The sequence below is a fragment of the Scyliorhinus torazame genome, chromosome 6, assembly GCF_047496885.1.
Source record: "Scyliorhinus torazame isolate Kashiwa2021f chromosome 6, sScyTor2.1, whole genome shotgun sequence".
Lineage (NCBI taxonomy): Eukaryota > Metazoa > Chordata > Chondrichthyes > Carcharhiniformes > Scyliorhinidae > Scyliorhinus > Scyliorhinus torazame.
The window spans coordinates 106,071,927-106,092,136 of record NC_092712.1 but is presented as its reverse complement, the minus strand read 5'-3'; the positions used below and the strand labels follow the sequence as shown (position 1 = coordinate 106,092,136).

At 44.4% G+C, this 20,210-nt stretch overlaps 1 protein-coding gene across 7 annotated transcripts in view; it reads left to right on the top strand.

Moving 5' to 3' along the window:
- rundc3b (RUN domain containing 3b) overlaps window positions 1-20,210 on the top strand; it is a 167,273-nt gene that overhangs the window by 114,487 nt on the left and 32,576 nt on the right. For all 7 annotated transcript variants that reach the window (XM_072508644.1, XM_072508638.1, XM_072508645.1 and 4 more), the window contains exons 5-8: window positions 127-216; window positions 1,646-1,726; window positions 5,362-5,530; window positions 9,718-9,875. In XM_072508644.1, the coding sequence (XP_072364745.1) occupies window positions 127-216; window positions 1,646-1,726; window positions 5,362-5,530; window positions 9,718-9,875 (498 nt within the window). The remainder of the gene's footprint in view (window positions 1-126; window positions 217-1,645; window positions 1,727-5,361; window positions 5,531-9,717; window positions 9,876-20,210) is intronic.

Sequence of the window (20,210 nt, the reverse complement as noted above, 5' to 3'; positions counted from 1 at the left end):
GTTCAGCTGCTTTACCCAGCTGCTTTGATTTGATATGTAGCATTAAAACTGATTTGAGATGACACCTTAAGCCATCTGTTTCCTAAATATGAATGAGGCTCTGGAAGAAAAAACATTCTCTTGCAGGCGATATTATGAAGATGGAGCAATTGTACTGGGAGAAGAAGCAAACATGCTTGCTGGCATGCTGCTTGGACTCAATGCTATTGATTTCAGGTAATTCCTCTAATTTGGTTCTATGAATTATGCTAGATTAGTGAGTACATTCTGTTAATATGTAAAAGGCGCTGGTTTTATGGAGTCTTATCTAGGTTGGATAGACCCAAGCTGTATCACTACTTATGAATTGCTTTCTGGCTGAGAAAATACACACTCACAGGCACATCGTTCTGCTCACTGTTCTTTAAAGACAGATTAAACTTTAATGTTACCAAATAGTGGGCCAATTCATTTTCTGCCCCCCTGTACAGATTAAAAATGAAGTTTTAAAAGATCTTCAGCCATTATGAAGAAGTGTGCATCCAAGCCCAAAGGTATAGGCCACTGGAACAATGGGGAATAGATGCTGATCACTAGCAATGTCCCTGCTAGGCTGCATAGATGCATGGCCATGCAGCAGCCTGGAAGTTGTCTTGTCAGCCTCGTTCTGGATTAAATACTGTGCATGTATGGTCACGCAAAAAATTTGAAGGTATCGTGCAATAAAAAAATCTTGGCTGCACACCAAACAAAATGCAATCAAAGCAGCTGTTTGGAGGGCAGGTGGGGGAGGCGGTTTATGGTTTCAAATTAGGGGAGTCTATCAGGGTGGAGTGACAGTTCTCTGGCATTTGGAATCCTTGAGAATACTGCAGTAACTTCACAGTAAGGAAAATATTTCACGCAAATACAGAAACATTTGAAATCAAAACCAGGAAGTTCTGTGTAAATTACTATTGGGGCCTCAGAACATGAAATAAGTACGGGCCATACAAGGCCTTTAACCTGCTCCACTATTTAATAAGATAATAGCTGAATATCTTCTGAGGGCGTGAAAGGCACTATATTAATTCAAGTTATTTTTTCCTTGTATATCAATATAAGATCCCCTCTCATATAAGTCTTCTTTCAAGGATATTTCGCGCCTAACATCCGAATTTACTAATCGTCCTGATGAGGAGTATCTGCCGTCTGTGTGGTGAAAGGATCAATGCAGGCGAACGTATGATGTGCAACTCAACTTGATGTTTAGTAGCTCAGATGCAAAGCTAGGCTTACCTGCACAGGCTTTTGAATCCAAGTCCTCTTGTGAAGGACTTTTCTGAAGAGACATTTTCATTGCCGTGAGGCTGTCTTCTCCTCGAGGCTGTTAAGTATCACTTATGGGTTAAATATCCTGCCTGCAACTACTTTTCCTCCTTGCTGCAAATGAGTCTCACACTTTGATCCTCGCACGTCACATTCATGTTGTTATTCCCAACTCACAAATTTAATATTTCTGCATGTTTAATTTGTGAATATCAAGTAAAAGCAAATGTTTTTTGAAATTGTACCACATAATAAGGAAAATATAGGAATGACAATCTAAAGGATTTCTTGAAATGCAGTACATTAAGAAACTGGCTTGAAAGTGATGAATAAACTATTTATTATCTTTACCTTTCAGCTTCTGCTTAAAGGGTGAGAGTTTGGATGGCAATTGTCCTGCTGTTATAGACTACACCCCCTATCTGAAGTTCACACAAAGGTAGAATCATCTTAATTTGTATTTTCTTTTCTTCAAAGCCCTCAAATTAAATAAGACGAGGTTAAACATCTCAAAATCAGGCTTCACTAAAATTTTTAACGTCTGCTTATTTATATTACACTAGTAGGCCAATAGTCTGGGGACTATCATCACTGACTGTATGATATTGTTTTCTCAGTCACGTTTATAAATTAGTTCATTGATATCTTGGATATTAGTGTGTGTGTATTGTCCCACCACTAGGATGTCCTCCGGTTGATGGCTTCATCGAGGTCAAACTGGAGTTTTGATGGTACTTCCTTCTAGGCTTGATGTTTTTCTCTGGCAAGGTTAACTACTTTTTCTGTAGGTTCAGGGTCATTTCAAGATATGGCAAAGATGTGCCAGGCACGCACAGGTTTTATAGCAATAAAGCAGTTCTTTACTTCAGCAGCGAGAGAGAGAGAGAGGCTGTCCCTTTCACCAAGGTCTAAACACATCTGCCCAGTTCTCTCAAAAAGCATGAGGCAAGAACCAATCACCATCTGTTTTCAGGCAGAACACTGTTCCTGGCCAACCCACCGGATGCCAGTCAACCAATCGAACTGACTTCCTCCAAAGCTGGTTCATAGATTCATTTGGTGCCAACAAGTCTGTTTCTCCTCTCCAAAATACAAAATCTAGGAACACCATGCCCTGATGAGCCGGCTGCTTCACCCGGAGTTCTCTGCTTAAAGGCACATTCCAATTATCGGTCTGTGGACAAAAATAAGGTCTGTGGACAAAAAGAAAAGAAAATGGGAACAAAGGAAATAAGCAGGAAGGACTTGAGGACATGATAAAGTGGCATATAAATCCAAGTTCTTCCTTCTCATTTTATGCCTGTTCCCGGAGTAAACGTTTTCAACAAGCATGATCTGGATATTTCGAGTGTAGATTCCTTTGTGTAAACTTAAAAGAAAAAAGTCTTTACTAAACTGGCTTCTGTTTTGAGCTGGACTGTTTAACTTTGCACTTGGAGAAGAAATACCCCTTCTTTTCATTTTAGTTGTGAGAATTCCACGAACCCAGGATTCCAGAAACCAAAGTCTCATTTGATACTAGATTATCCACTCCTCCTTTGATATTGATTATTGATTTTGTTTCCTGCCTTTGCATTTACTCTAACTGAATCAATCTGCTCAAAGCCTTTGTTTCTGTTCAGCCCTGAACTGAGCTTGGAACCTTGCATGTATTATTGCAGCTTCCACCAATGCAGCCTTCATTCCTACCTGAAACACTCCACCATGTAAAGCCCTTAATAGGCTTTGATGACATCTAGAGTTCATTATTTCAGTATCTTCTTTGCTTGTTTTTCACATTTCAGACACTCTTGTTCAAAACTCAACTACCTACATTATATATCGTGCACTAAATCCTGATTGTCCATCACTCCTGTGCATGTTGAACTACATTTGCCTGCCAAAGTATTACATTCATAATCCTCCTCTTTCCTAAAAAATCCTTCATGGTCTCGGACTGTCTAATTTCCACATCTATGCAACCTCTTGCACCCTCTCCACTTCCTTCACAACTCTTCTCTTCCTGTACTCCTCTTTCCCCCAATCCAACCCCCTCTGCTCAATTCTCTTGCACTAGCTTTGTGCATATTGTATGTCCCCCTATTGGTGCCATGGCCTTCAGTCATTGTGCTTTACTCCCAGGAACTACTTCCTTAAGCCCTTCCAACCACACACTGCTCTCTCCTCTGCAAGATTTACCTTTATTGATCAAGCTCTTGGTACCCCTCATTTTTGTCCTAAGTGTCTCTGCATCCATTTACCAATATTTGGGGAACTTGGCATTTATAATTCATGCAAATATTAACCTTTCCTGCCTAGCAGGAATGGAGTGGCATGTTGTCTACAAAGCTTTGTCGTTTGATGCCTGTTCAGTTCCCACCTGCCACTATCTTGACACGACTCAGGTGAAAACCTCATTAATATATGCTCATCTGGATCCTATAAACGATAGAATTATGGAATTCCTACAGTGCAGAAAGAAGCCATTTGGCCCATCGAGACTGCACTGACCTCTGAAAGAACACCACACCTAGGCCACTCCCTTACCCTATCCCGGTAACCCTGCGACTAGGGGCTATTCACAGTAACTTCATTTGAAGCCTACTTGTGACAAGCGATTTTCGTTTCATTTCAATTAACCTTTGAACATTTAAGGAGCAATTTTTCATGGCCAGTCCACCTACCCTGCACATCTTTGGACTGTGCGAGGAAACCGGAGCACCCTGAGGAAACCCATGCAGGCACGAGGAGAAGGTGCAAACTTCACGCAGCCAGTCACCCAAGGTTCGCATTTAACCCAGCTCCCTGGTGTTGTGAGGTAACAGTGCTAACCACTGCACCACCGTGCTACCCCCTGTGTCTGCTCTCTGCAAGAGCAGGGTACGTAGCTTTGCAATCTTTTTTCCTCTTCAAATAATGGTCCAAGTTTCTTTTGAAAGCAATGATTGAATCTGCCACCACCCCACTCTTATGCATTGCTTTCCAGATCCAAAAGATACATTGCATAAAGACATCATTTTCCCTTATGTTGCTGTCAGTGAAACAATGACTTCCAAATAGTTGCTCAAGCTTCCCAATTGAAAACAAAAGAAACAAACCCTCTACAAAACGTAGTTGTAACTATTGAGCTGAGACGTCATTTCCAGAAGATAACATTAAACATACCAAGCAAAAATAATTACATGTAATAAAATGCCTGCCCTGCTGGAGTATGTCATCTATTCCAACATCCCAGTACATAACTCACGCAAACCCAAAAGGTTATTCTCTGTTACTGCTCTGTAGTTTGCATGAGTCATAAGGTTTTATCGGAACATTCCAAGTTCACAGAAACACAGAATAGTTATAGCACAGAAGAGGGTGCTTTGACGCATCAAATGCATACTGTCTCTCTAAAGGAATAATTCGCCTGGAGCTATACCCCCCACCTTTTCCCTGTGGCCATGAACAATTTTGCCTTTTAAGATAGTGATACAATTTCTAGAATGATTTGATTGAACCTGCCCCCACCTCACTCTCCGTGCATTCCAGATCCTAAGCAATAATAGCAAAAACAAGTTTTCCCTCATGTCTTCATTGCTTCTTTTGCCAATTACTATAAATCTGTACCCTCTGGTTCTGGATCCTCCAACCAAGTTTCGCCCCATCCTCCAGACCTCTCATGATTTTGGATACCTCTGTCAAATCTCCTCTCAACTTTCTCTTCTCCAATCTATTATTGTGACTGAATCCTGGAAACATTCTCGTGAAATCTTTTAGCACTCTCTCTAATGCCCTCACATCCTCCCTAAAGTAGAGTGCCCAGAATTAGGTGCAATACCCCAGTTGGAGTCAAACCCTAATTTCCTTGATTCTGTACTCCATAACGCTATTGATGAAGCCCAGGATGCCATACATTTTACTAACCGCTCTTGGCCTTCTCTGCCACATTCTGTGATTTATGCACAGGCGTGTCTTAACCCTTGTGCTCCTGCACCCACTTTAGAGTTGTACTCTTCATTTTGTATTGTTAAGGTTTAACCTCTTCCAATTTTCTGTCCCTGTTGATAGTTTCAGCAAAATCTAATTCATGAAATGTCATTTTGTTGGCACAAGCTCTGAAAGTATCAGCAGTGATGAGGAAGAGTTGCGGACTTTGGGAAGCAGCGGCAGTGAAGGGAGCACCCCCGAAAACGTTGGTCCACCTTTCATGACTGATGAACACAGTTGGTACAACAAATGCAAGCGAGTGGAGCAGAAGTTCAGGCTGGCATTGGAGCAAAAGGTAAATCTGATTGTTGATATGAGGAGCTGAGCTTTTTATTGATGGGGAGTAGTTACCCTAATTCTCCATTGTCCTGTTCCTGATGTGTTGACTTTAAGGAAACAATCACATTCTCCATTGCCTGTGGCATAGGTGTAGAATCTGGGGGCACAGTACAAACCTCTTACCTTAGTAATAGCATCCATTTACCCAGGATCAATGCTTTAATAGGAACCTGTGTACAGAGAATAAAAGGAAAAAAATAAATTGATATTATTATGGGCCAGGGTTTAGAGAACACCAAAGTATATCATGTAGTTCACCTGACCCACAACTTTGAATAGATTTTGGTTATGGGGAGCACAAGGGCCTATTTTATAGGTGTGATGCAACAGAGATCTAAAGTATCTTTAAACAAAAACAATGTTTATTCTATGAATCCAGTTAACATTTTATAAACACAGTAAACTTGAGAAGACAATCATTTCTTAAAGTGACATTCCCATGACATTATGGATGCAAGCCTTCTTCGGAACTATAATAGGAAAGATAAGCAAACACTTTGGGGAGATTTTCCAGGCGTGTTTGCCATGGGCAATTCCGATAACTCTTGCGAGAGGGTCATGAGGGAGAAAGTGGTGAGGGAAGAGGTTTCCACTGAGCCCTGAGGCGGTGGGAGGCGATTGGCAATTGGTTATGGGGGGGGGGGGTCACTGATGCTCCGATGATTTGGGGTGGGGTTGGATGGAGCCTTTAATTCCACTTTGAGATCAGGGTGCCCTTTTTAAAGAGCATCCCGATCTCTGCAGAACTGGGCTTGCTAGCTCTATAAGACCCCGCCCGCCACACGAATGGCGCAAAACAGGCCCCTCTGCTTTTCTATGATCATGTCAGACGATTTGGAGAAAACCTGGATTCTTCCCTTGAGAGAAACACACCCGTTTTCAGTCAGAACTGGACTCTGTTAAGAGGAGGTCATGTCAGACCAACTTGATTGGAGTTTTCAAACAAGTGACGAGTCTGAAACTTCCAGTGGTGGCCATGGAGTGAGTGGTCACACATTTGGTGGATCCCGCTCAAGGTGGATTTTGTTGGTCCTTCCCCACATATATGGGGGAGTTTTTTGAGGGCAGAAGGTGTGTGTGCCCAGGCAAGGTGATACTCCTCTGGTGAGTCTGGTGTATGGATCAGAGGATGAGCAGTGCCATGAGAAAAAGAGCAGCTGGAGTAGGGAGGTTATCCTGGTGCTCCACAGGTGAGGGTGACGGAGGGCAAGGGGGCATCGCTGCCTGCCCAGTGGGCGACAGAGCAGCTGGAGGAGTTTTTGAATGGAAAATTCCAGCAGCAGAGGAAAGAGGGTTTGGAAGTCCTGGTTAAGGTGGTGGAGCCATTTAGAGCTGCGATTGAGAGTGGAAAAGAGGCTGAAGGCTCAGAGCCTGGCGATTCAGATGGTGGAAGAAGCAGTGGGAGAGCATGAGGAGCAGATGGCCTCATTGGCAATGGAGTTGGGGATGGTTTTTGACAGCCAGCAAGGCTGAGAGAAGTTAAAGGCCCCGGAGAACCGCTCCAGAAGACAGTACCTGAGGATCGTCAGGATGCCTGAGAGCATCGAGGGAGCGGAGGCTGCCAAGTATGTGGCGAGGATGCTGGAGAAGGTGATGGGGGAATGGGATCTTCGACTGGCCTCTCGAGGTGGATTGGGTGCACAATGAGGCTGCAGGTGGGGGAGCCGCCGAGAGCAATGGTGGTACAGCTGCATCAATTCCTGGATAAAGCAAAGATCTTGAATGGGCGAGGAGACCAGTAAATGTACCTGGGAAGGGAGCAAGCTGTGGGTCTACCAGGACTGGGGTGCGGAGTTGGCAAAAGGAGGGCTGGGTTCAACTGGATAAAGGCTGTCCTCTTTTAAGAAGGGGGTGAAGTTTGGGGTTTTGTATCCTGCACACTTGTGGATGACACATCAGAAACAGGAGTTTTATTTTGACTCCCCAGGGAAGGCGATGGGCTTTGAGGGACCATAGACTTGGAGGTGTATGAGAAGATTATAGGTGTGAATGCACTGATATCAGTTTGTTGAGAGAGCAGATATGTTGATGGTACAGGTGTAGAGCTGTCAGAACCAGCAATTACAAATGAGCAGCATTTAAAATGGATACTACAAAGAGAATGAGGAAGAAAAACACACACAAAACGAGATGGTTAAATGGATGAGGTGATAGAAACATGCGATAATGGCGATTGGAATGTGTGAAATCTAAGATAGTTGAGGCCATGGTGGTAAGTTGGTTAGAAAGCATACCATCAAAAAAATATGAATTTAAAGGTAAACTTGCACAGAGAAAACAGAAGGTAGCTACACGTTTCTGGCATTAATTCTGGTGGAGGACTCTGCTGCTCATTTAAATAGCTAAGACTCATTTTTTTTTTAAAAATGAGCAGGAAATTGTGCTTTTCCATACCATACTTTCTTGACATTGATGTATGGATTGTTCAAGTCCTGTACGACCTTTTTGTACTACGATATATTTTCATTCTTCAAATTTGATATTCTTCAAAAATTGCCAGGTGTAATGATCTTGAACTTCCAATGCTTTGGAACTCTTCTCTCTTTCTCTTCCTCCTACAGAGCTATCTTAGCTGTGCTCACATATGCTGAAGCAATTCTGGCTGAGATCAGAAAAGAACTCCAGGGGATATAGGGTGACTCATTCATATGTTTCCGGTATTTTTCCCATATCATGTTGTATGAAAAGATCCAGCTGTACTTTTCATCAGCCATTTCCTGCACTTTCCACCCATCTAAGCAAATAATTAATTTATAGAGACGTTGCTTTATGGTGACGAAGTCAAATTCGGTTTTCATTGCATGGGATTACAGGAATGTTTAACAGTAACTTCAAGGGATTGATTTTGTGTTTCTGACTATATATTGTCATTGGTATTTGATAGCTGAATATCTCAATTATGGTTGTGGGATTTTAACCAGATTTGAGGTCTGCATTCGACAAATACATGCGTTTTACCATGACCACTGCAAATCCATGACCTTGCCGTTATTCAAAACCGAATGCTTCAGTGAAGTTCTCTTCCTTTTTATGTGTGTCCTCTTCCGTCAAAATCCTACCAGTAGCTAAGTATAAATGTATATGGATGTATCCATGGTGATGCTATTGAAATTGAGCATTGTTGTCAGTGAATTACTGCAATTGAGATTTATTTTAGTTTGTGTAACTATGGATGTCAACTTTTCACAGCAATGCAACAAATCCTATATGCCAGCTTAGTGCAGTATCTGCCCCTATTGGATCGTTGCATATTTGTGCCCTTTGAAATGAACAAGACCCTGGTTATTTCTGGAAAAATTCTAATTCAATAAGCACTTGGAGTCATTTTTCTTTCTGTACAGATCTCTCGTGCATTTGTCAGCCAATTAATGAGGAGAGTCTAAGAACATAAGAACTAGGAGCAGGAGTAGGCCATCTGGCCCCTTGAGCCTGCTCCGCCATTCAATGAGATCATGGCTGATCTTCTTTGGACTCAGCTCCACTTTCCGGCCCGAACTCCATAACCCTTAATCCCTTTATTCTTCAAAAAATTATCTATCTATATCTTAAAAACATTTAATGAAGGAGCCTGAGCTGCTTCACTGGGCAAGGAATTCCACAGATTCACAACCCTTTGGGTGAAGAAGTTCCTCCTAAGCTCAGTCCTAAATTTACTTCCCTTATTTAGAGGCTCTGCCCCCTAGTTCTGCTTTCACCCGCCAGGATCTATCATATCTATACCCTTCATAATTTTATATGTTTCTATAAGATCCCCCCGCATCCTTCTAAATTCTAACGAGTACAGTCCCAGTCTACTTTAAATCCCAACGAGTACAGTCCCAGTCTGTAGTGAAATAACCATGCACAAAGAATCTGAACTTTCAAAGTTACATTAGTGTTTATCTGCTTAACCCGTATTCAAATCACTTTTCACACTGGATGAAGGATATAAGAAAATAATCTTTCAGTAGTTTACTAAATGATATTCCAACTTCTGTGGGGAATCGAGTATGATTCCACTAGCAAATGGAAAGTATATATTGAATACAGATATTAGTTTCTGTCTGGATTATTATTTTCAATGTTTGAAGTTAATTTAAAAAAAACATTTTTCAAAACTTGGTGATGTGAATGGGACCCTGAATCGTTATTCTTTATTTTTAGGGCTACCTGGAAGAGTTGGTACGTTTGCGAGAAGCTCAACTCGCAGAGTCAGTTGCTCAAAACAAACTTGTTCTACAAAGGATGGAGGAGACGGACCTGAACCACAAATTGGAGAAAGAACAATTGGAGTTCATCATCCTGGAACTGCAGGATCAACTGTAAGAAATATTATTGTGCAGCACTGCTAAAGTCCTTTTAGTTCACTATATTATCCCTTTTAATATAGAATTATAGAAGCACTGGAGGCAGTGTGGAGAAGAGGCAAGAGGTTTACCCCTAGTGTCAGGGCTCTCCATAATAAAGATAGATTGGAAAGAGTTGCAGCATGCTTGGAACAGAGGCATCTGTCAGGTGGGATTGTGGAGATTAACTTGTAGAGCTGTATAAGAAAGTTAAAGAGAAAAAGGATAAATCCAGAATGATATTTTAAAATTAAATTATAAAAGAGGGCAAGGGGACACAGGCTCAAAAAAATGAAAGATCGATTTATGAATTGAAAAGAATGAAACTTCCAGATAAAGTGGTGGAATAATTCTGAGAAGCAACTAGATATAACGGGGAATTGATGCAAAATGAACCATAAGTCCTTTCAGGACAGAATAAATTAGATGGGTAGAATGGCTTTCTCCATCTCAACCTCCATGAGCTTGTTCAAATAGCACATCTTGAAAGGATTTTAAAAAACTTTGTACAATAAGGTTCCATTTGATAGGAAAGATGTGATTGCACAAGAGAGGGTGCAGAGGACATTCATCAGGATATTGCCTGGGCTGGAGCAGAGAAGGCTGAGAGGGAACCTGATTGAGGTGTATAAAAAGGGCATAAAGAGGATAGAAACCTTTCTCTTTAGGAGGGGTCAATAACCAGACGGTGTAGATTTAACGACCGGGGCAGGAGATTTAAGGAAAAACGCTTTCACCTTGAGGATAGTGGGAATCTGGAACTCATTATCTTATAGGGTGATTGAGGCGGGAGCCATCACAACATTTCAGAAGCATTTAGATGAGCACTTGCAATACCGTAGCACACAAGTTATGAACCAAGTGGGGATTAGAATAGATAGGTGCTTGATGGCTGACTCAGACATAATGGGCCGCTTTCTGTACTGTCAAGCTCTGTCTTTGAGGAAAGAAAATCACTGCGGGTAACTATATTTATTTTAAAAACCAAGGCCCAGACTTGCAAGGGACAGCTCCACACATGCATCACCACCCAGGGGGCCAACTCCGGACCGTCCTGGGTTTAACCGGCGTCCACCAGCACCCACTCCTTCAGTCCCTCACTCCAGGATTGAAACCCCTCACTCTCCCTCCGTCCTGGACTGAGCCACCCTCCCTCCCTCCTGGACTGAACACCCCCCACTCCTTTCCGGACTGAACCCCCTCCCTTCCGGTTCCCAGTTCTTCCCCGGTCTGACCCTTGAACTTACCCACTCGCTGTAAATTGTCCCTTTAAACCTCCCCTTTACAACAGCTACTGCAGTAAAAAGGGCGGGAGCGACTTACCTCCCTGCACTCCAGTTCCTCCATGCCGATGCTGCCGGGGGCGCCTGCTTCGCTGCTCCTCACCCAGCCTGCGTGAGGAAGGTTGGATGCGACAGGGGCTTAGGAATCAAGTGTGGATAAATCCAGCGAGAGTGCCAATCCACCAGAGATTGCCACTCTGCGGACATTATGGACCAATATGTCCAGTGTTGGTATGAAGACATTGCACCTTTTATCACCCTGAAAGATGCACCTTTTATCACCCTGAAAGATGCACCTTTTATCACCCTGAAAGATGCACCTTTTATCACCCTGAAAGATGCACCTTTTATCACCCTGAAAGATGCACCTTTTATCACCCTGAAAGATGCACCTTTTATCACCCTGAAAGATGCACCTTTTATCACCCTGAAAGATGCACCTTTTATCACCCTGAAAGATGCACCTTTTATCACCCTGAAAGATGCACCTTTTATCACCCTGAAAGATGCACCTTTTATCACCCTGAAAGATGCACCTTTTATCACCCTGAACGATGCACCTTTTATCACCCTGAACGATGCACCTTTTATCACCCTGAACGATACAAATATTTTAAATTCTACATATTATTCTTAATGTCTATATTGTCAATCAGCTGTTTGGGAGTTCCTTTTTCAGTATTTTTATCCTCCACTCCTGCACTGTAAATTCTATGAAACTCATCTCATTTCCTTTTTGCCTCCTTGGGGGCTCTGGCTTCTGGTTCCATAAGAATTCCCTGCCAGCTGGTCCTTCCCAATGTTCTCCATGCCTGAGCTTAGACAGGAAACATAGACATATTCAAGAAAGAGGTCATCTTTTTTATTTTAGTGACATGAAGGAGTATGGGGATGTGCTGCAGATATCTGTTGTCAGGTTGGTCTTGTCATACAAACATGACACTTTACTGTGAATTCTCTGCGCGTTAATGCACACCGATTCTTTTTTTTTTAGGAAACATTTTATTGAAGCATTTGTAATTTTCACAATTTAACATATTGACATGAGTGTAGCTCGACGCACAAAATACCCCCTAAAATAACAACAAACAATAAACCACGTACCCCACTTCTCCCGCCCTATCCCCAATTACCCGTGCACTAAATTCCCTGTCCTTATTTAACATTACCATGCCTCCTATTTTCCTCCCCCCACTTTTCCCTTTTCCCCCCCCCTTACTGCTGACGTTCAGTTTTTGTTAAAGAAATTGATGAATGGCTGCCGACTCAGAGCGAATCCCTGTATTGATCCTCTAGAGCAAACTTGATTTTCTCCAGACTGAGAAACTACCATATCGCTGACCCACACTCCTGATTTTGGGGGCTCCGAGTCCCTCCATCTCAGCAAGATCTGTCTCCGGGTCACCACCAGGGAGGAGAACAGTACAGCACAGAACAGGCCCAAAGGCCAGGATATCGCCCTCCCCCCCCCCCCCCCCCCCCCCCCCCGCCCTTGCCCCCGGATCTTCTGACACCCCAAATATTGCTGATTCTGGACTCTGAGTTACTCTACCTTCCAGGACTTCCGACATAACATCTTCAAATCCCTGCCAGAATTCCCTCAGTTTCGGACATGTCCAAAACATATGGAAGATTGTCTTTTTAACATTACTTGTCCTGTTCCCACTGTTTTTTACTGAGGCCCTGTTTGATTCTGGCCCTTGATATCTCTGCATTTGACTTTTCTTATTCCCCTTACTGTCTTTTATTCTTGTCCTTGATTCCTCCTCCTCTGACTCCTTGCGTAGGTTTCCATCCCCCTACCATTTTTGGTTTAAACTCTCCCCAACCACCCTAATATGTACTTCCCCTAAGACATCAGTCTCAGTCCTGCCCAGGTGTAACCCATCCAGTTTACGCTCACACCATCTGTTCAACCACTTATTCATCCGATATATCCTGCTATTTCTATTCTTGACGAACATGTGTCACTGGCAGTAATCCTGAGATCACTACATTTGTGGTCCTACTTTTCAATTTAGTTCCTAACTCTCTCTCTTCTGCTTTTAGAACCCAACCCTTTATTTAAACCTTTTTTTAAACCTATGTCATTTGTACCAATGTTAACCAAGATTACTGGCTGTTCACCCTTCCCCTTCAGAATGTCCTGTAGCTGCTCAGACATCCTTGATCCTAGCACCAGGGAGGCAGCATACTGAAGTCTCATCTGTGCCACAGAAATGCATATCTATTCCCCTTACAATTGGATCCCCCATAACTATTGCATTTTTACTCCTCTCCTGTGCGGCAGAGCCATCCATGGTGCAACAAAATTGGCTGTTGCTGCATTCCCCTGAGGCTGTTTCCCTCAACTGTATATCTGTTTTGCATGGGAATGGCCACAGGGGATTCATGTGCTGCCTGCCTAGTCCTCTTGCTATGTTTGAGTGTCACCTATTCCCTTTTATTAATTTACAGGATGCAGGCGTCACTGGTTAGACCAGCATTTATTGCCCATCCCTAGATGCCCTTCAGAAGGTGGTGGTGAGTTGCCTTCTTGAACCGATGCACTCCCACTATGCTGTGAGGGCGTGAGTTCCAGGATGTTGCCCCAGTGACATTGAAGGAGCGGCAATGTATTTCCAAGTCAGGGTGGTGAATGACTTGGAGGGGAACTTCCAGGTGGTGGGGTTCCCAGATATCTGCTACTCGTTCTTCTAGATGGTAGTGGTCGTGGGGTTGGAAGGTGTTGTCTAAGGAACCTTGGTGAGTTACTGCAGTGCATTCTGTAGATGGTACATATGAGTGGGTTATTGCTGAGTTAAGTGCCACTTGATGGGCGAAATTCTCCCGAAACGGCGCGAATCAGACGGGCATCGCGCCGGCCCACAGGTGCGGAATGCATCTTTGGGGGCCGAGCCCCAACATTGAGGGGCTAGGCCGGCGCCGGAGGAATTTCCGCCCCGCCAGCTGGCGGAAACGGCCTTTGTTGCCCCGCCAGCTGGCGCGGAAATGACATCCCCGGGCGGCGCATGCGCGGGGGCGTCAGCGGCCGCTGACAGTTTCCCACGCATGCGCAGTGGAGGGATTCTCTTCCGCCTCCGCCATGGTGGAGGCGGAAGGGAAAGAGTGCCCCCACGGCACAGGCCCGCCTGTGGATCAGTGGGCCCCGATCGCGGGCCAGGCCACCGTGGGGGCACCCCCCGGGGCCAGATCGCCCCGTGCCCCCCCAGGACCCCGGAGCCCGCCCACGCCGCCTTGTCCCGCCGTTCAAAAGGTGGTTTAATCCACGCCAGCGGGACAGGCAATTTATCGGCGGGACTTCGGCCCATCCGGGCCGGAGAATCGAGCGGGGGGGCCCGCCAACCGGCGCGGCCCGATTCCCGCCCCCGCCGAATATCCGGTGCCGGAGACTTCGGCAACCGGCGGGGGCGGGATTCACGGCAGCCCCAGGCGATTCTCCAACCCGGCGGGGGGGGTCGGAGAATGACTCCCATGAGCACTGTTGATGACTCCTTCCATCACTTTGATGATGGAAGAAGTAGACTGAAAGGGCAGTAATTGGCTGGGTTGGATTTGTCCTGTTTCTTGTGTACAGGACACACCTGGGCAACTGTCCACATTGCTGGGTAGATGCCAGTGCTGTAGCTGTACTGGAATAGCTTGGCTAGGGGTGTGGCAAGTTCTGGAGCAGAAGTCTTCAGTACTACTGCTGGGATATTGTCAGAGCCCTTGGCCTTTGCAGTATCCAGTGCCTTCAGCCAATTCTTGATATCACGTGCAGTGAATCGTATTGGCTGAAGATTGACATTTGTGATGCTGGGGACTTCTGGAGGAGACCGAGATGGATCACCCACGCAGCACTTCCGGCTAAAGATTGTTGAGAATGCCTCAGCCTTGTCTTTTCCACATATATGCTAAGCTCCTCCATCACTGAGGATGGGAATATTTGTGGAGCCTCCTCCTCCAGTGAGTTGTTTAATTGTCCTCCACCATTCACAGTTGGATGTGGCAGAACTACAGAGCTTAGATCTGATGTGTTTGTTGTGGAATCGCTTAGCTCTGCCTATTACTTGCTAATATACTTATGTTTGACACACAAGTAGTCCTATGGTGTAGCTTCACCAGATCGACACCTCATTTTTCGGTATACCTGATTTGCTCCTTGCATGCTCACCTGCACTCTTCAATGAACCAGGGTTGATCCCTTGGCTTGGTGGTAACGGTAGAGTGGGAGATATGCCAGGTCATGAAGTTGCAGATTGTAGTTGAATATAATTCTGCTGCTGCTGATGGCCCACAGATCCTCATAGATGCCCAGTCTTAAGTTGCTAAATCTGTCCAAAGCCTATCCCATTTAGCGTAGTGGTAGTACCACACAATACGATGGAGGGTATCCTCAATGTGATCCTGGACTTTGTCTCCACTAGGACTGTGTGGTGGTCACCTCTACTGATCATGTCATGGACAGATGCATCTAGAGCAGGCAGATTGGTGAGGATGAGATCAAGTAAGTTTTTCCCTCTTGTTGGTTCCTCACCACCTATTGCAGTTCCAGTCTAGCAGCTATGTCCTTTAGGATCCGGCCAGCTTGGTCTGTAGTGGTACTACCGAACCACTCTTGGTGATGGACGTTGAAGTCCCCCTTGCTATTCAGCGCCCTTGCTACCTCAGTGCTTCCTTCAAGTGATTCATCAGCTGATGGTGGCCGATATGTGGTAATCAGCACTTGGCCATGAGACTTCGTGGAGTCCAGCATTGATGTTGAGGACTCCGAGGACAACTCCCTCTTGACTGTATACTACTGTGCCGCCACCTCTGCTGGGTCTGCTGGTAAGACAGGGCATACCCAGGAATGGTGATAGCGTGTCTGGGACTTTGTCTGTGAGGTATGATTTTGTGAGTATGACTATCTCAGGCTTAACTAGTCTGTGAGACAGCTCTCCCAACTTTGGCACAAGGCCCCAGATGTTAGTAAGGATGACTTTGCAGGGTCGGCAGGGCTGGGTTTGCAATTGTCGTTTCGGGTGCCTGGTTCGATGCCGGATGGTCCGTCCGGTCTCATTCCTTTTTTGTGTTTTTGTAGTGGTTGAAAGAAATGAGTGGCTTTCTAGGCTATCTCATAGATAGAATCATAGAATTTACAGTGCAGAAGGGGCCATTCGGCCCATCGAGTCTGCACCTGCTCTTGCACCCTACCCAATCCCACACCTCCACCCATAACCCAGTAACCCGACACAACACCAAGGGCAATTTTAGCATGACCAATCCACCTAACCTGCACATCTTTGGACTGTGGTAGGAAACTGGAGCACCCGGAGGAAACCCACGCACACACGAACATGCAGACTCCGCACAGACAGTGAACCGGATGAGTTTTTAATGACAATCTACAATGGTTTCATGGCCATCACTAGACTTTTAATCCAGATTTTTATTGAATTCAAATTTCACCATCTGCAGTGGCGGGATTTGAACCTGGGTCTCCAGAATACTACTCTGTGTCTCTGGTTAAATAGTCCTGTGACATTACCACTATGCCACCGTCTCCCATCGGATGCTACCAGGACTTGATGGTCTGAGTTATAAGGAGATAGTTAACATCTTTTCCCAAAGGTAGGGGAGTCTGAAACTAGAGGGCATAGGTTTAAGGTGAAGGGGGAGAGATACAAAGAGTCCAGAGGGACAACTGTTTCACACAAGAGGGTGGTGAGTGTCTGGAACAAGCTGACAGAGGCAGTACTAGAAGCAGGTACAATTTTGTCTTTTAAAAAGCGTTTAGACAGTTAAATGATTTAAGATGGGTATAGAGGGATGTGGGCCAAATTCGGGCCATTGGGACTAGCTTAGTAGTAAAAACTGGACAGCATGGGCAAGTTGGGCCGAAGAGCCTGTTTCCATGCTTTAAACCTCTATGACTCTTTGGGATCTTTGCTCTGCAGCTTTTTATTCTTTTCTCCTTGATATTAATTTTACTAGGCTGTGATTGACAGCTTCCACAAACACACACACAGCTGACAGCATTATTGCATTGATCTCCCTTCACACTTGTGTGACTTTGAAGTAGGCTGCAGGGAAATTAACAGGAAGCACTTCGCTCTTTGATGTCAGCCCCGTATGGTGGGGTGACCCAGAAAATCCTGGGGATGGGGGTGTCCACATGCAAAAACTTGCATGGCTAAGGATTGGGAATCGCTTCCTGATATGCGTTCACACTGGGTGCAATTCAGCTCCAATGGGAGAACGTAATTTTCCAAATGGATAATCCTACCTGAGTTCTGCTTATCACAACAAGCTTTGCAGTGTCATAACATCACTTTATTGATATGTTTCAGAATCTTGTGCTGCAATAGCATTGATTTTGCCATTGTTCCATCTTGTGAAGATGAAAATGGCAATGGTGCATAATTGAAATGATGCATACAATCACTTGCCATGCACATTTCTCTGGCAATGTTACAGCTGGTTTTGTGTTTTTGCATGAAGGTGTTTTGGGGTAAGGAGGAGACTGCAAGTTCCATTTTTCATGGTGTTAACTAAATTGACTGAGTACTATATAGACCATAAGATATAGGAGCAGAATTGGACCATTCGGCCCATCGAGCCTGATCCACCATTCGATCTGTTTGTTTCTATATATGTTTCTATCCCCATTCTTCTGCCTTCTCCCCACAACTCCTGATCTCCTTATTAATCAAGAAAATATATTTTTCTGTCTTAAAGACACTCAAGTGATTTGGCTTCCACAGCCTTCTGCAGATTCACCACCCTCTGGTTGAAGAAATATCTCCTCATCTCCGTTTTAAAGGATCGTCCCTTTAGTCTGAGGCTGTGCCCTCAGGTTCTAGTCTCTCCCATTAGTGGAAACATCCTCTCCACGTCCACTCTATCTATGTGTCTCAGTAGTCTAAGTTTCAATGAGACTCCCCCCCCCCCCCCCCCCCACATCCTTCATCCTTCTCAACTCCATCGAGTACAGACCCAGAGTCCTCAACACATCCTCCATATGACGAGTGCTTCATTCCCGGGATCATTCTTGTGAACCTCCTCTGGACCCCCTCCAAGGTCAGCACATCCTTCCTTTCATACAGTGGCCAAAACTGCTCACAATGCTCCATATGGCGTTTGACCAGGGCCTTAAACAACCTCAGCAGTACATATCTGCTCTTGTATTCTAGCACTCTTGAAATGAATGCTACCATTGCATTTGTCGTCCTAATTGCCAACTGAAGCTGCATGTTAACCTTAAAAGAACCCTGTACCTAAATCCCTTTGTGCTTCAGATTTACGAAGCCTTTCCCCATTTAGAAAATAGTCTATGCCTCTGTTCTTCCTACCAAAGTGCATATTGTATTCCATCTACCACTTCTTTGCCCACTCTCATAACCTGTCCAAGACCTTCTGCATCCTTCTCACTTCCTCAACACTACCTGCCCCTCTACATATCTTTGTATCATCAAAGCAACAATGCCTTCTGTTTCTTCTTCCAGATCATTAATGTATATCATGAAGGGGAGGCAGTGGCATAGTGATATTGTCACTGAACTAATAATTCAGAGACCCAGAGTAGCTCTGCAGACCTGGGTTCCCACCAGATGGTGAAATTTCAATTCAGTAAAAAATCTGGAATTTTTTAAAAGTCTAATGACCCGGAAACCATTGTCGATTGTTGTGAAAAGCCATCTTGTTCACTAATGTCCTTTAGGGAAGGAAATTTGTCATCGTTACCTAGTCTGGCCTACATGTGACTCTAGACCCACAGCATTGTGGTTGATTCTTTACTGCCCTCAGATGGGCAATAAATGCTGGCCCAGCCAGCAACACCTACATCCTATGAACAAATAAAGTTGCGGTCACAACACTGAACCACTGCAGAACACCATTAGTCACTGGCTGCCATCATGAAAAAGTCCCCTTTATCCCCACTCTCTTGCCTTCTGCTGTGGGCAGCATGGTAGCATAGTGGTTAGCTCTATGGCTTCACAGCAAAGGGTCCCAGGTTCGATTCCTGGCTTGGGTCACTGTCTGTGCGGAGTCTTCTTGTTCTCCCCGTGTCTGCGTGGGTTTCCTCCGGGTGCTCCGGTTTCTTCCCACAAGTCCCGAACGACATGCTATTAGGTAATTTGGACATTCTGAATTCTCTCTCTGTATATCTGAACAGGCGCCGGAATGTGACGACGAAGGGATTTTCACAATAACTTCATTGCAGTGTGAAGCCTACTTGTGACAATAAATATTATTATTATTCTGCCAGTAAACAAGTCCTCTATCCATGTCAGTACCTTTCCCCTAATACCATGGGCACTTATTTTATTTAGAGGTCTCCTGTACGGCACCTTGTCAAAAGCCTCTGGAAAACCAAATAGACCACATCCACTGGCACTCCTTTGTTTAACTTCCTTGTTCCTACCTCAAAGAATTCCAACAGATTTGTCAGGCATGACCTCCCGATGACAAAGCTGTGCTGACTTAGCCCTATTTTATCATCCATTTCCAAGCACTCTGCAATCTCATCCTTAATAATGGAGTCTAAAATCTTACCAAAATGCTTATGTAATTAAAAATGCAGTAGCATATTCAAAGACAGATACTAGAAATTGCAGAAAGACATTCATTGCAAACACCAATTCTTTTGGGCCTTTTTCAAACAATGTTTAAGTATGACGTATGAATCGGTGAAAGGGTGTTTTTTGGGCTTCATAGTTTCGATCTGTACTGCCAGAAAAAGAGAGTTATACACACCTTTATCCACTAAATTCCTGTCCATCTGGATAAATGATTATTATACATGTTACATTCTAGTGCGTTGCAATGTTTTTTTTCATATTTTTATTGCCGTTTTTCAGTTTACGGAATGATACATTTAACGGATGGTAGATCGGATATTTACATGTTGAACAGTTTCCTATTTACATAAATGTTTCTTGACCACATGTTTCTCGACCTATATTCTCCCTGTCCCCTCGTTGGAAGCCCCCTCTTCCGCCCTGGGTATCCTAATGCTGAGCTCCTCTCCTCCTTTCTGCAGCTTTTGTTGTTGACCTTGTGG